At 38.0% G+C, this 12,802-nt stretch overlaps 1 protein-coding gene across 1 annotated transcript in view; it reads right to left on the bottom strand.

The window, feature by feature from the left end:
- The window catches only part of slc9a3.2 (solute carrier family 9 member A3, tandem duplicate 2), a 28,235-nt gene extending 17,695 nt beyond the window's left edge, over window positions 1-10,540 (bottom strand). Inside the window, 2 exon segments of the mRNA XM_051955491.1 lie at window positions 10,042-10,307; window positions 10,443-10,540. Of these exon segments, the coding sequence (XP_051811451.1) occupies window positions 10,042-10,307; window positions 10,443-10,540 (364 nt within the window).
- Between the last annotated feature and the right edge of the window lie 2,262 nt (window positions 10,541-12,802).

Below are 12,802 nucleotides of genomic sequence, written 5' to 3'. Positions count from 1 at the left end.
GCAACGTGTGTTGGGTTGAGTCAGTTTTGTCACCTCTGAACCAAACCTGCCAGGGTTTTAAATTCATGTTATCTGTAATAAATTACCAATAGATTACCGTTTATCAGGTCTGGAAGAAACAAACAGAAAGTATTGTTGGATTCCCACCGTTCCAACAGCACTTTCACAATATCTAAGCTTAAAATTTAGGATATTTCATCAAAATCACTTTATTCTCATTTAAAAAAATTGCATCAGATTCTGCAAAAAGAAGAAAAATCTGCGTTCGTTAATAGAAATGTGGATCCATCAGTGACTCAGCTGAGACCAACAATCACGTGGTAAAGTTCAGGGAGTTTTCGGCTGAACTGCAGGACGTGTTTCCACAGAACGGACAGGACACTAAGGAGTATTAAAATATAAATAAGTAAATATCTATAACCTTTTTTTCCCCAAAAGAACTGTTGGATTCTCGGCTCCAGTGAGTGCTGATGGTTCACCTGAACTTGTTCCTTTTATCTCTTTCCAGAGATACTGGTAGAAATCTGTTCTGTCTGGGTTGTCTGTCTGGCATAGAATCTGAAAACTGTTCATCTCCCAGTTAGACTCAGTTTTAGCATCACTAGAATTCTGGGGTAAAGTTTGGGTCAAATGTTGTCCAGCTGATTATTTTGATCTCTCTTTGAATTTTGCATTTCGTCACCACTTCCCTCCACAAGCTTTTTCTGTTTAAAACGTGGAATTATTCGACATATCAACAAGTTTAGGTGTTTTTTTCACCTTTAATTCAATTAAAAGGTGTTATTTTTTGACATTTGCTGTCACTGCTGGTTTTCTACAGCAGGGGTGTCCAACATGAGGCCCGTGGTCCAAAAGTGGTCCTCCAGAGGGTCCAATCCGGCCCTCAAAGTGTAAAAATTACAGAGAAGACATTAACTGCAGATTGTACATTAGTAAAACTATAAATTTAAAATCATTTCTAGACCATGACAGGTTGTTCTGATCATAAAGTAAAATACTGCATTGCTCATTGTTATTTTGTGTCATTTTTGTAATATTTTGTCTCGTTTTTCTCGTTTGTCTATTTTTTTTGCTGCTTTATAACTTTTAGGTCAAATTTTTTGTTGTTGTCTTCTTTTCTTTCATGTCGTTTGTCTCTTTTTTTGTCACTTTGATTCTCGCTTTTGTTGTTTTGTGTCTGATTTTTGTAATATTTTTTCTTGTGTTTTTTTGTTGTTTTTGTCTTTTTTATCATTTGTCTCATGTTTTTGTCATTTTTACCTCCGGCAGGAGGTTATGTAATCACCGGAGTTTGTTTGTCTGTCTGTCTGTGTGTGTGTCTGTGTGTGTGTGTGTGTGTGTGTGTGTGTCTGTCTGTCTGTTAACAGCATAACTCAAAAAGTCATGGACGGATTTTCACCAAATTTTTACAGGATATCCGGAAGAGCAAGAGTAAGAATCGATTAGATTTTGGAGGTGATCCGAATCACCATCTGGATCCAGGAATTTTTTGAAGGTCAAAGGACAATTGAGAAATGGCCACCAGGCCATCTCTCAATTGGACGGACATCCTGTAAAAATTTGGTGAAAATCCGTCCATGACTTTTTGAGTTATGCTGTTAACAGACAAACAGACACACACACACACACACACACACACACACAGACGGACAGACAAACGGCATGGCGGAGGTATGCGCTCTCCGAGTGCTTTTCTAGTCTTTCTCATGTTTTTGTTGCTTTGAGTCTCATTTTTAATATTTGGTGTTGTTCTTGTTGTTTTTTTTGTCTTTTTTGATGTTTTTTTGATCATAAAGTAAAATACTAGATTGTTCATTGTTCTTTTGTCGTTTTGTATCTCGTTTTTGTAATATTTTGTCTTGTTTTGTGTCTTTTTTGTCTTCTTCTGTGGTTGTGATCGTCCAGTAAATCCTCAGCTCCAGGTGACTAAATGTTGTGTTTCTTTGTAGACACTCTGTGATCTGGAAGTTGTAATGTGGAAATGATAAACTGAGGATGAATGTTGATGAAACTGAATTTATTTTTCTTCATAAATTTCAGGTTGTTCATGATGTTTAGTAAAAAGATAATTCCTTAAATTTGAACATTTCTGCTCTAAAACAAAGGAAACATTAGGAGTTGTGGGTATTTCTAGGTTATTGTGCTGTGGTTTTACTGGTTTTCCTGGTTTTACTGGAGATCAGACTGGACTGGATGTGGAACCTGGAGTAAGCTGAGTTTGACTCCCCTGGTTTTCTACAGTGCACATGTTGCTTTTTATAATGTTGCTGGAGCTGAATTCGAGTTCTATTTCATCGTTTTGCTCATCTGACCCGCCTAAACTCTGAATATAACAGCAAAATCTATTTTTATCTGCTTCATGTGTTTGCTGGGTGAGGTCCAAAGTGACACATTTCACTGCTTCACGTGACAAAACACAGTCTTAAGGTGCTTCTAGTGAGAAATAACCTTCATCTGTTGACCTTAGTGTGCACCAAACTGTGACTGAAAGGCTCCAGTGGGAGGTTGATGACAGTTTAGTAGATTTATTAGGTCGTTAGATAATGAGGCTGAAGCGTTCATGTGTGACAGTGAAGGTTAAATGTGCTTATCAGGAGGATTTATCGAGTTTGGTGAGTCACTAATCGCTCCACAGCTGCATCAAGGAACGCAGAATTTTGCTTTTTTTTTGCAGAATCTGATGCAACTGGTGTATTTTTGTTACCTTTTTTATGAGAATAAAGTGATTATGATGAAATATCCTAAATTTTAGGCTTAGATTTTGTTAAAGAACCGTGGGAACGGCGGGAATCCAACAATACTTTCTGTTTGTTTCTTCCAGACCTGATAAACGATAATGTTTTTTTGGTAATTTAATAAAGATAACATGAATTTAAAACCCTGGTAGGTTTGGTTCAGATGTGATAAAACTGACTCAACCCAAAACATGTTACATGTGTTACCTAACATGCTAATGTAGAGCAACTTCATTATTATAGAGCAACTACATTATAGAGCAACTTAACTAATATAGAGCAACTTCATTAATATAGAGCAACTTTAATAGAGAGCAATTTTAACTAATGTGGAGCAACTTTAATATAGAGCAACTTAAACTAATATAGAGCAACTTTAATATAGAGCAACTTTAAATAATGTGGAGCAACTTTAACTACTGCAGAGAAACTTTAATATAGAGCAACTTTAACTAATGTAAAGCAATTTTAACTAGTGTAGAGCAGCTTTAACTATTATAGAGCAACTTGCTGTCACTGCTGGTTTTCTACAGCAGGGGTGGGCCAACAGCGGTTTTCCAGAGGGTCCAATCCGGCCCTCAAAGTGTAAAAACTTTGATTAATATAAAGCAACTAATATAGAACACATTTAACTAATATAGATAAACTTTAATTAATAAAGAGCAACTTTAACTCATAATGAGCAACTTTAACTAATGTAGAGCAACTTTGATTAATATAGAGCAACTAATATAAAGCAACTGTAACTAATGTAGAGCAATTTTCACTAATATAAAACAACATTAACTAATACAGAGCAACTTTAAATAATATAGAGCAACTTTAATTAATATAGGTGTTACGGGTCACAAGTTTATTCTTCTATTAATAAACATCTTCAGTTCAATTAACAAATGGTTTTATGTTACTTCCCTTTTCCCCAAAACGAGCTAGGGTTGTAACAAAGGTCAACTTTAATAAATATAGAGCGACTTTAATTCCTGTACACTACTGCTCAAAGTCTCCTCCACAAACTCATAAACTTGAGGAGGAAGAAGTGTCCTTAATATGTCCTTCCCCACATTACACCTTGGACTTCCCCCAAGGGATGTAAACAAGAATGACACATATTTACTAAAGATTTTGAGGCTGTCACGACATGCTGGCTCCAAAAACACGACCTTGTGTTGACACTTTGATGAATACCGTGTTTCAGTTCCGTCATATGGAGCAGATCACTGATAATCTGACGATACAAAAGGATGTAGGGGAAGGATTTGGGGGAAATGGACCCTTTTCTTAGCGCGGTAACCTAAAAAATGCTTTAACCTGGTGTTTTTACAGACACATCTATACTGTATGAGAATGCATGTAGGTAGACAGATGAAGATGACTTTATGTAGTGAGTTTGTTTATTTATTTATTTGTTTATTTATATGTAAGTAGTGATTTCCTGACCTTGTTATTTGTGTTATGTATATATTGCCATGTTTATAGTAAAAATAAGACAAAATATTCCAAGAATAAGACACAAAACGACAAAACGAGAAATAAAATGACAAAAAATGGACAAACGACACAAGAAATGAAAAAAAGAAACACAAAATGACAATAAGAAGAAGAAAAATAACAAAAATGAGAAAGAAAATTACAAAAATGAGAAAGAAAATGACAAAAACGAGAAACAAAAAATGATGCAAACGACATGAAACAAAATAAAAAAGAGTCAAAAAATTAGACAAAATAGTTAAAGCAATAAAAAAATGAGCAAACAACAAAACGAGACAACAACGAAACACAAAATGACTAAAACGAGACAAGAAACACAAAATGACAATAATAAGAAGAAAAACAACAAAAACGAGAAACAAAATGACAAAAACGAGAAACAAAACAAAAATGACGCAAACAACATGAAACAAAATAAAAAGAGTCAAAAATAAAACAAAATAGTTAAAGCAACAAAAAAATGAACAAACAACAAAAATGAGACAACAAGGAAACACAAAATGAGACAAAAACCACAAGCGAGAAAAAATAAGACACAAAAAGACAAAAAAAGAGACAACGCCAAAAGTCATAGAAAAACACAAAAAACAACAAAAACAAGACAAATTATTACAAAAACGAGACACAAAATGACAAAAGAACAAAGAACAATCTAGTATTTTACTTTATGATCAGAACAACTTGTCATGGTCTAGAAATGATTTTAAATTTATAGTTTTACTGATTTACAATCTGCAGTTAATGTCTTCTCTGGAATTTTTACACTTTGAGGACCGGATTGGACCCTCTGGAGGACCACTTTTGGACCACGGGCCTCATGTTGGACCCTCTGGAGGACCACTTTTGGACCACGGGCCTCATGTTGGACACCCCTGCTGTAGAAAACCAGCAGTCACGGCAAATGTTGAAATGAAAAAAGCCTTTTATTCAACTTAAAGTAAAAAAAAAAATCCACCTAAACTTGCTGATATGTCGAAAGAGCTGAAGTCTAACGAGGTCTTTAGGTCGATCACACTCAAGTGCTTTCATTGTCCATTGTGCTTTGAAAAACTCTGAGAAGAGAGAACGGTGGAAGAAAGAACGCTCTGTGAATGTGTGGAGAGGAAATATGATCTTAGCAGAACTGGTGCTATTGTGTGCAGTCAGAATAAAGTCAACATTAAACACTCTGGTTGGTTTGAGTCGGATTAATCACATTTCAGGAGGAACGTCTGCTTCAGAAACAAGTTCAACTCCTGCAGGAAACGCTTCATTTGATCAGGCTATAAAGTCAAGCATTTATTCATCATCTTCGTCCATAAAGGTTTAATCCACTTCAGACATGTCGTGTAAATGTTTGCTTTCTTTCTCACATGTTTTGATTACACACTTTAAACCACAAACTGTTGGAGCTTTGTGGGTTTTGGTTCACAACTTGCGCAAACTAAGTCTTGGGCTGAGTTACTTTTAAGAGAACCGTTGGTGGGTTTTTAAGGTATTTTATCTTTTAAAAATCACCAGATCACCTGTGGACTGATGAAATCTGAGTCAGAAAGACAACAAGTTTAGTGGAACTGCACCAATTCTGTCCAGAGGAGTCAGAGACAAACCAGAAGAATAAAACCAGAAGAATCAAACAGAGGAGGAAAGGGACTGGTTTTAGATTGACTTGGGCGGGTTTTGGATTTTCTTTAGGAGTAGTTCAGGTTTGGGTTTGGTCCTGATTTTGACTTTTTAAGGACTGATTTCAGACTGTCTTAGGTGGATCTCAGATTTTTCTTTAACCCAAAGAACAACAAACCTACCAAGAAGCATGGAGGTGGCAGTATCATGCTCTGGAGCTTTCTAGAAGTCCATCTGGACTGGTTTCAGACTGTATGTGGACTGGTTCTGGACTATTTTGGGACTGGTCTATGTTTGGTTTCAGTCTTAGTTCTCCTGGTTTTGGATTTATTTTACTCTGGATCTGGTCCTGGATGAGGACTGGTTTCAGGCTGTCTTGGGCGGGTCTTGGACTTTTTTTTATGAGTAGTTTAGGTCTGGTTTTTGTCCCGCTGTTGTACTGGTTTTTTGCTTTTTTTAGGACTGGTTTCAGACTGTATTCTGTCTGGTTCTGAACATTTGCTTTGGACTGCTTTAGGTTTGATTCTGGTCCTGGTTTTAGACCTTTTTAGGACTGGCTCAGGACTGGTTTCAGACTGTTTTGGACGGTTCTTTTTTTAAGCCCCAAGAACACCAAACCTACCATCCAGGATGGTGGTGGCAGTATCATGCTCTGTGGAATTGAGTATTATTCCATTTACAAAGTAAATGGAATAATGAAGAAGGAGGATCACCTCCACATTGTTCAGGAAAACCTAAAACCATCAGCAGAAGGTTGATCTTGGACACAGTTGGATGTTTCAACCAGACAATGAGCCCAAACACTCATCAGACGTGGTAAAGAAATGGTTCCATCAGGCTGGAATGAAGGTTCTAGACTGGTCTCCCCAAAGTCCTGACTTAGACCCATAAAGAACCTGTGGACTGATGAAGGAACAAGTCTGAGCAGCCTTGGAGGAGGATTATGCTCTCTGAGGGCTTTTCTTCTTATTAATGGTATATAAATCACCAAACTTTCCCTAAATAACATAAATACTACATAATATAATACAGTAAGACTCTATTTTCCCCCATATTGCAGGAACTTCACGTTGTTTCAGCAGCAAAGGCGTTAGTGCAAACATTTAAGGAAAATCAGTAAAAAAAAATATGAAAAAATAAACCAAAAATCTGCATAATTACTAGTCCAGATTGGATATGCCTATATTTGTGGCATTCCTGTAAAGCTCATCTGTCGCCTCCATCTTGTCCAGCAGCTCGGCTTCTTATTGGTTTTAACAGATGACTTCACATCACACCTATCCTGCTTCCCTCTCCTGGTTCCCTGTTTGTTTTAGAATTAATTTTAAGATTTCACTGATCCTTTTTAAAGCTCGCCAGGGTCTCGCCCCATCTATATGATCCTTGACCTTTTATTCAAACAAGAAAAGCACTCAGCTCTTCTCGTTTGCAAAATTCAACTTCTGTCTTCTGTTGTTGAGGATTCATGGCATTCTAACCTAAAGATTCAGACATCTCTGAGTTCTCTCTCCTCATGTTTCGGTTTCACATAGCAGCAGGACTTTAGATTGAAAAATGAGACTGAAGGACTATAAAGTCCAGAACCTGCTCAGAGTACGAACGTTTCTCCACACAAACCTTCAGATCATCCACCGTATGAGTCTCTGTTAGCAGAGCTACCCTCTGTGGAGATTTCCATCACTCAGCAGCTCTAAAACCTCAAACTGACCTTTTCACTGTAACAACCTGCAGAACAACAGAAAACATCAGCTGCTGTACCTGTTCCACTGTTTGGTTGTCTGCAGTCACTTCCTGCGTCACAAACTGAAGACCACAGCCCCGTATTTATGCCTGCAGGCACGTACACAAACACACACTCGTATGCATGCTGCTTCATTTACATTGTCCACATGGCTGCAGCCCATTTCCATCTGTTGTGTATACAGGAGTTGTGAATGACAATGTTTTGAGATCGCAGCTGGACCAGGAGGACAAGGAGGTTCATCTGGGTCACTCACAGCAGAGGTCAGACCACATCTAAAACACAGGTCACTCAGAAACCACAGGTGAAGGCTTTCACACCAAAAGAAAACCTTAACTGGAGAAGGTTTCATCTGAATATTAAATATTATAGAATTGGCCCCAGCTTAGGACTGGTTTTAGCTTGACTTGGGCGGGTCTTGGACTTTCTTTAGGAGTAGTTCAGGTTTGGTTTTGGTGCTGATTTTGCACTGGTTTTCACTTTTTAAGGACTGGTTTCAGACTGTCTGAGGTGGGTCTCAGACTTTTTTTAAACCCAAGAACACCAAACCTACCATCAAGCATGGAGGTGGCAGTATCATGCTCTGAAACTTTCTAGAAGTGCTTCTGGACTGGTTTCAGACTGTATGTTGGACTGGTTCTGGACTATTTTGGCACTGGTCTATGTTTGGTTACATTCTTGGTTCTCCTGGTTTTGGATGTGATTTAAAGTTGGTTTAGGATTTATTTTACTCTGGATCTGGTCCTGGATGAGGACTGGTTTCAGGCTGTCTTGGGTGGGTTTTGAACTTTTTTTAGAAATAGTTTAGATTTGGTTTTTGTCCACATTTTGTACTAGTTTTGGACTTTTTTTTTAGGACTGGTTTCACACTGTTTCTAAAACTGGTTTCAGTTTTGGTTGTGGACTGGTTTCAGACTGTATTCTGACCAGTTGTAAACATTTGTTTTGGACTGGTTTAGGTTTGATTCAGGTCCCAATTTTAGAGCTTTTTAGGACTGATTTCAGACTGTTTTGGGCGGGTCTTTTTTAACCTCAAGAACACCAAACCTACCATCAAGCATGGTGGTGGCAGTATCATGCTCTGTGGAACTGGAGCTTTACACAAAGTAAATGAAATAATGAAGAAGGAGGATTACCTCCACGTTCTTCAGGAAAACCTAAAACCATCAGCAGAAGGTTGATCTTGGACACAGTTGGATGTTTCAACCAAACAATGAGTCCAAACTCACATCAGACGCAGTAAAGAAATGGTTCCATCAGGCTGGAATGAAGGTTCTAGACTGGTCTCCCCAAAGTCCTGACTTAAACCATGAAGAACCTGTGGACTGATGAAGAAACAAGTCTGAGCACCAGAATTGGTGCAGTTCAACTAAATTTGTTGTCTTTCTGACTGAGAGTTGAATCAGTTAAATTGACAGTATAATGATACCGCCACCTCCATGCCTGATGGCAGGTATAGAGTCCAGAGGAGTCAAAGATGAACCAGAAGAGTGAAACCAGAAGAACCAAACTGAGGAGGAAATGGACAAATTTAACCAAATACTAACATTTCTGTTTGTATATTTATGATCCAGAAAATTTAGTCATATTTCCAGAAGACTTTTAATAAATCTATGACGGAACCAAATTGGGATTTTTATGCATGCATTTTCAGATCTTTGCTGAGCTCCTCAGACTTCCCCACTGTAGAGTTTGAGTCTAATGAGTGGATCTAATGGTTCTATTTAAACTAGATCAGAGGAGTCAGCAGCTGTAGTCAATCGAAATAATCAAAAATCAAAAAATTTGAAGCAACTAAATTTCTTAGAATTTTACCAGCTTAAAAATATATCTTTGTAGTTATCTATTAAAAGTATTTTTTAAAATTGTGTTTATGACATTGTGGTTATTGAGTACAAATTTTTAAAGAACGTAGAAAAACTAATTGGAATAATTGAATAATTATGACTAAACGACTTAAAGACTTGTGTTTATGCTACAAACCATTAAATGATTAAAAACACCTTTGATTGAAGAGGAAACACTAATTCAATGAACGCAACATAGCTTGTTGGTCGGATATTTTTTACTTAGTAGTTGTCATGACTCAAAAAAATAGACACAAAGAGAAATACTGGTAAAGAAAATCTAATTGGAACAACTTAATTTTTAAATTTTTTGGCCAACTCAAAACTTGTGTTTTGGTCCAGACAGGTGCAGGAGTGGAAGAGGAAAGTCTAATTCCATGAACTCAATATGGCTTGTTGGTTGAACATACTTTCATTGGAAGTTGTCTGAACTCATAAAGATTGATGCAATTTAATATTTATGAGTAAACAACTTAAAGACTCGGAATTCTGCTTAAAACATCTTTGATACAAAAGGAAAATCTAATCCCACCAACTCAGCGTAGCTTGTTGGTTGAACATAATTTGATTAGATGTTGTCTGAACTCAAACATTTTGATTTACTGAACCCAAACATTTTAAGACTCACTGAGTTTGCAGATCCAGCTGACCAGGATCCAGAGGGCCACCAGGTAGGGGGTGGAGACATGATGCCACTTCCAGGACACGATGGGCAGAGTGGTGATGGGGCCTCCTCCGTGACCCGAACTCGAGTCGTGACCCGAACTCGAGTCGTGACCCGAACTCGTCGAACCATGACCAGAAGTCGTCCCGTTCCCTGAGCCAGAGCTGGAGCCGCCTCCGTGATCGTTGTTCGGCGTCGGGTCCTGATGCTGGTCCTCACTGGCTGAACATCTGGACGCCGCCAACACCAGGCAGAGAAGGAGAACAAACCTTGAAGTCGCTGTCATGTTGGATAAAAGTTCACCAAAGTGTAGAAGAAAGTTCCTCCTCCTGGTTCTGCTCAGGCTTCCCTCACTGGGCTCCTACCTGAGTCCACACCTGTACCTGTCCAGAGCATGATGGCCCTCTGTGCTCACCTGTCCGACCGGGATACACCTTTTCCCATCAGGCGAGGCCCAGCCCATCCTGATTTCTGCTCTCTCCTCCCACTCTGAACCCAGACCAGCTTGTTTGGCCACTTATCTCAAAGGTAGTTTTGGTGTTCCGTTGAAACTCTGAGCTTTATGGTTTCACGTTTAATTAATGCTTTTTACTGCCTTTCTTTGTTTTGCACACTTCTCTTGTGTAACTTACAAGAAATAAACGCTAATGTTACCACAAATAACACGCCTTGAAATAAATTCCACTGAGGCTGGGATTTATTTAAAGCAAAAATACACTTTTAGAACCGGCCTCAGTTTCTCTCATCAGGATTACATTATAACTGTAGAAAATGTTGTTTTTTTTACTGCATTTTTTTTTAGAATAATTTTCTTTTATTCTACAGAGTTCCTATGTTTTGCTAATAAACTAATAAAATCCTTGGAAAAACTATTAACACTAACCCAAAAATAAATATATAAAAACGATCAAACAACATGAAAAATCTGTATTTGTTTGCTGCAGTTAAATCTACTAAAAGCGTCGTCATTTTACAGGTATTTGCTTTTATTCGAAAGTAAAAACAGGTGCAATAATAATTTAAGAATTATAAATAATCAATTAATAATGACAATAATTATCTTACAAGTTGTCCATATTTTGGTAAATTATGAAAAATATCGCAGAAAATTGGTGTTAATTTGCATGGAAAATATTAAAAATACAATTTTTTATGAATAATATCTTGTTTTTTTCACAATATCTTATACTGCATTTAAATCTACTAAAAATTACCATAATTTTACAGATATTTGCTTTTATTTTAAAGTAAAAACAGGTGCATTAATAATTTAAGAATTATAGAAAATTGAAGAAAATTATTATTATCTTAAAAGTTGTCCATATTTTGGTAAATTATGAATAATATCTGGTAAAATCACAGAAAACAGGTGTTAATTTACATTCTTCCTCTTTTCCTTTCAGTTTTTCCCTTCAGGGGTCGCCACAGTGAATCAATTGCCTCCATCTAACCCTGTCTGCTGCATCCTCTTCTCTCACACCAACTACCTTCATGTCCTCTTTAACCACATCCATAAACCTCCTCTTTGGTCTTCCTCTGGGCCTCCTGCCTGGCAGTGGGAAACTCAGCATCCTTCTACCAATAGATTCACTCTCTCTCCTCTGGACATGTCTGAACCATCTCAGTCTGGCCTCTCTGACTTTATCTCCAAAGCCTCTAACATGTGCTGTCCCTCTGATGTCCTCATTCCTGATCCTATCCATCCTGGTCACTCCCAAAGAGAACCTCAGCATCTTCAGTTCTGCTACCTCCAGCTCTGCCTCCTGTCTTTTCCTCAGGGACACTGTCTCCAGACCAAACAACATGGCTGGTCTCACCACAGTTTTGTAAACCTTTCCTTTCATTTTAGCTGGAACTCTTCTATCACACATCACACCTGACACTTTTCTCCAGCCGTTCCAGCCTGCCTGTACACGCTTCTTCACCTCTTTTCCACACTCTCCATTGCTCTGGACTGTTGACCCTAAGTACTTAAAATCCTCCACCTTCTTGATCTCTTCTCCCTGTAACCTCACTCTTCCACTTGGGTCCCTCTCATTCACACACAGATACTCCGTCTTGCTGTGGCTAACCTTCATTCCTCTCCTTTCCAGGGCAAACCTCCACGCCTCGAGCTTCTCCTCCACCTGTTCCCTGCTCTCACTACAGATCACAATGTCATCTGCAAACATCATAGTCCATGGAGACTCCTGTCTAACCTCGTCTGTCTCTTAGAACACTGTCTATGCCTCACCTTTCTGTCTGTCCTGTGTTTGTTTTATGTTTCACTTGGGTGTGCACAGCCCTCAATGGCATAATGTAGGAAACAGCTTGAAATAAACATGATAGGTTAATTTGCCATGAGGACAGGTGATGGTCACAGTCACAAAGAAGAAGAAAAATTTGCATGAAGCTTAAGCAATGACACCATAGGGGGTTGGTGTCATTTGTGAGAGGATATGCAGACAAAAAAAAAAAAACCATAGCAGGTGTTAATTTACATGGTAATGTTAAGATTTTACAAAACCAAAAATACAATTTTAAATAAATAGTATTTAGTTTTTTCCATAATGTCCTTTACTGCATTTCAATTCAATTCAATTTTATTTATATAGCGTCAATTACAGTCAACTCGTCTCAAGACGCTTTACAGAACCCAAATGCCTGACCCCCAGAGCAAGCCCAAAGGAGACAGTGGCAAGAAAACACCCTTTAACAGGGAAGAAACCTCGAGCAGAACCCGGCT

The sequence above is a fragment of the Acanthochromis polyacanthus genome, chromosome 11 (assembly GCF_021347895.1).
Source record: "Acanthochromis polyacanthus isolate Apoly-LR-REF ecotype Palm Island chromosome 11, KAUST_Apoly_ChrSc, whole genome shotgun sequence".
NCBI lineage: Eukaryota > Metazoa > Chordata > Actinopteri > Pomacentridae > Acanthochromis > Acanthochromis polyacanthus.
The sequence above is the reverse complement of the archived record's forward strand: the minus strand, read 5'-3'. Positions and strand labels throughout refer to the sequence as shown.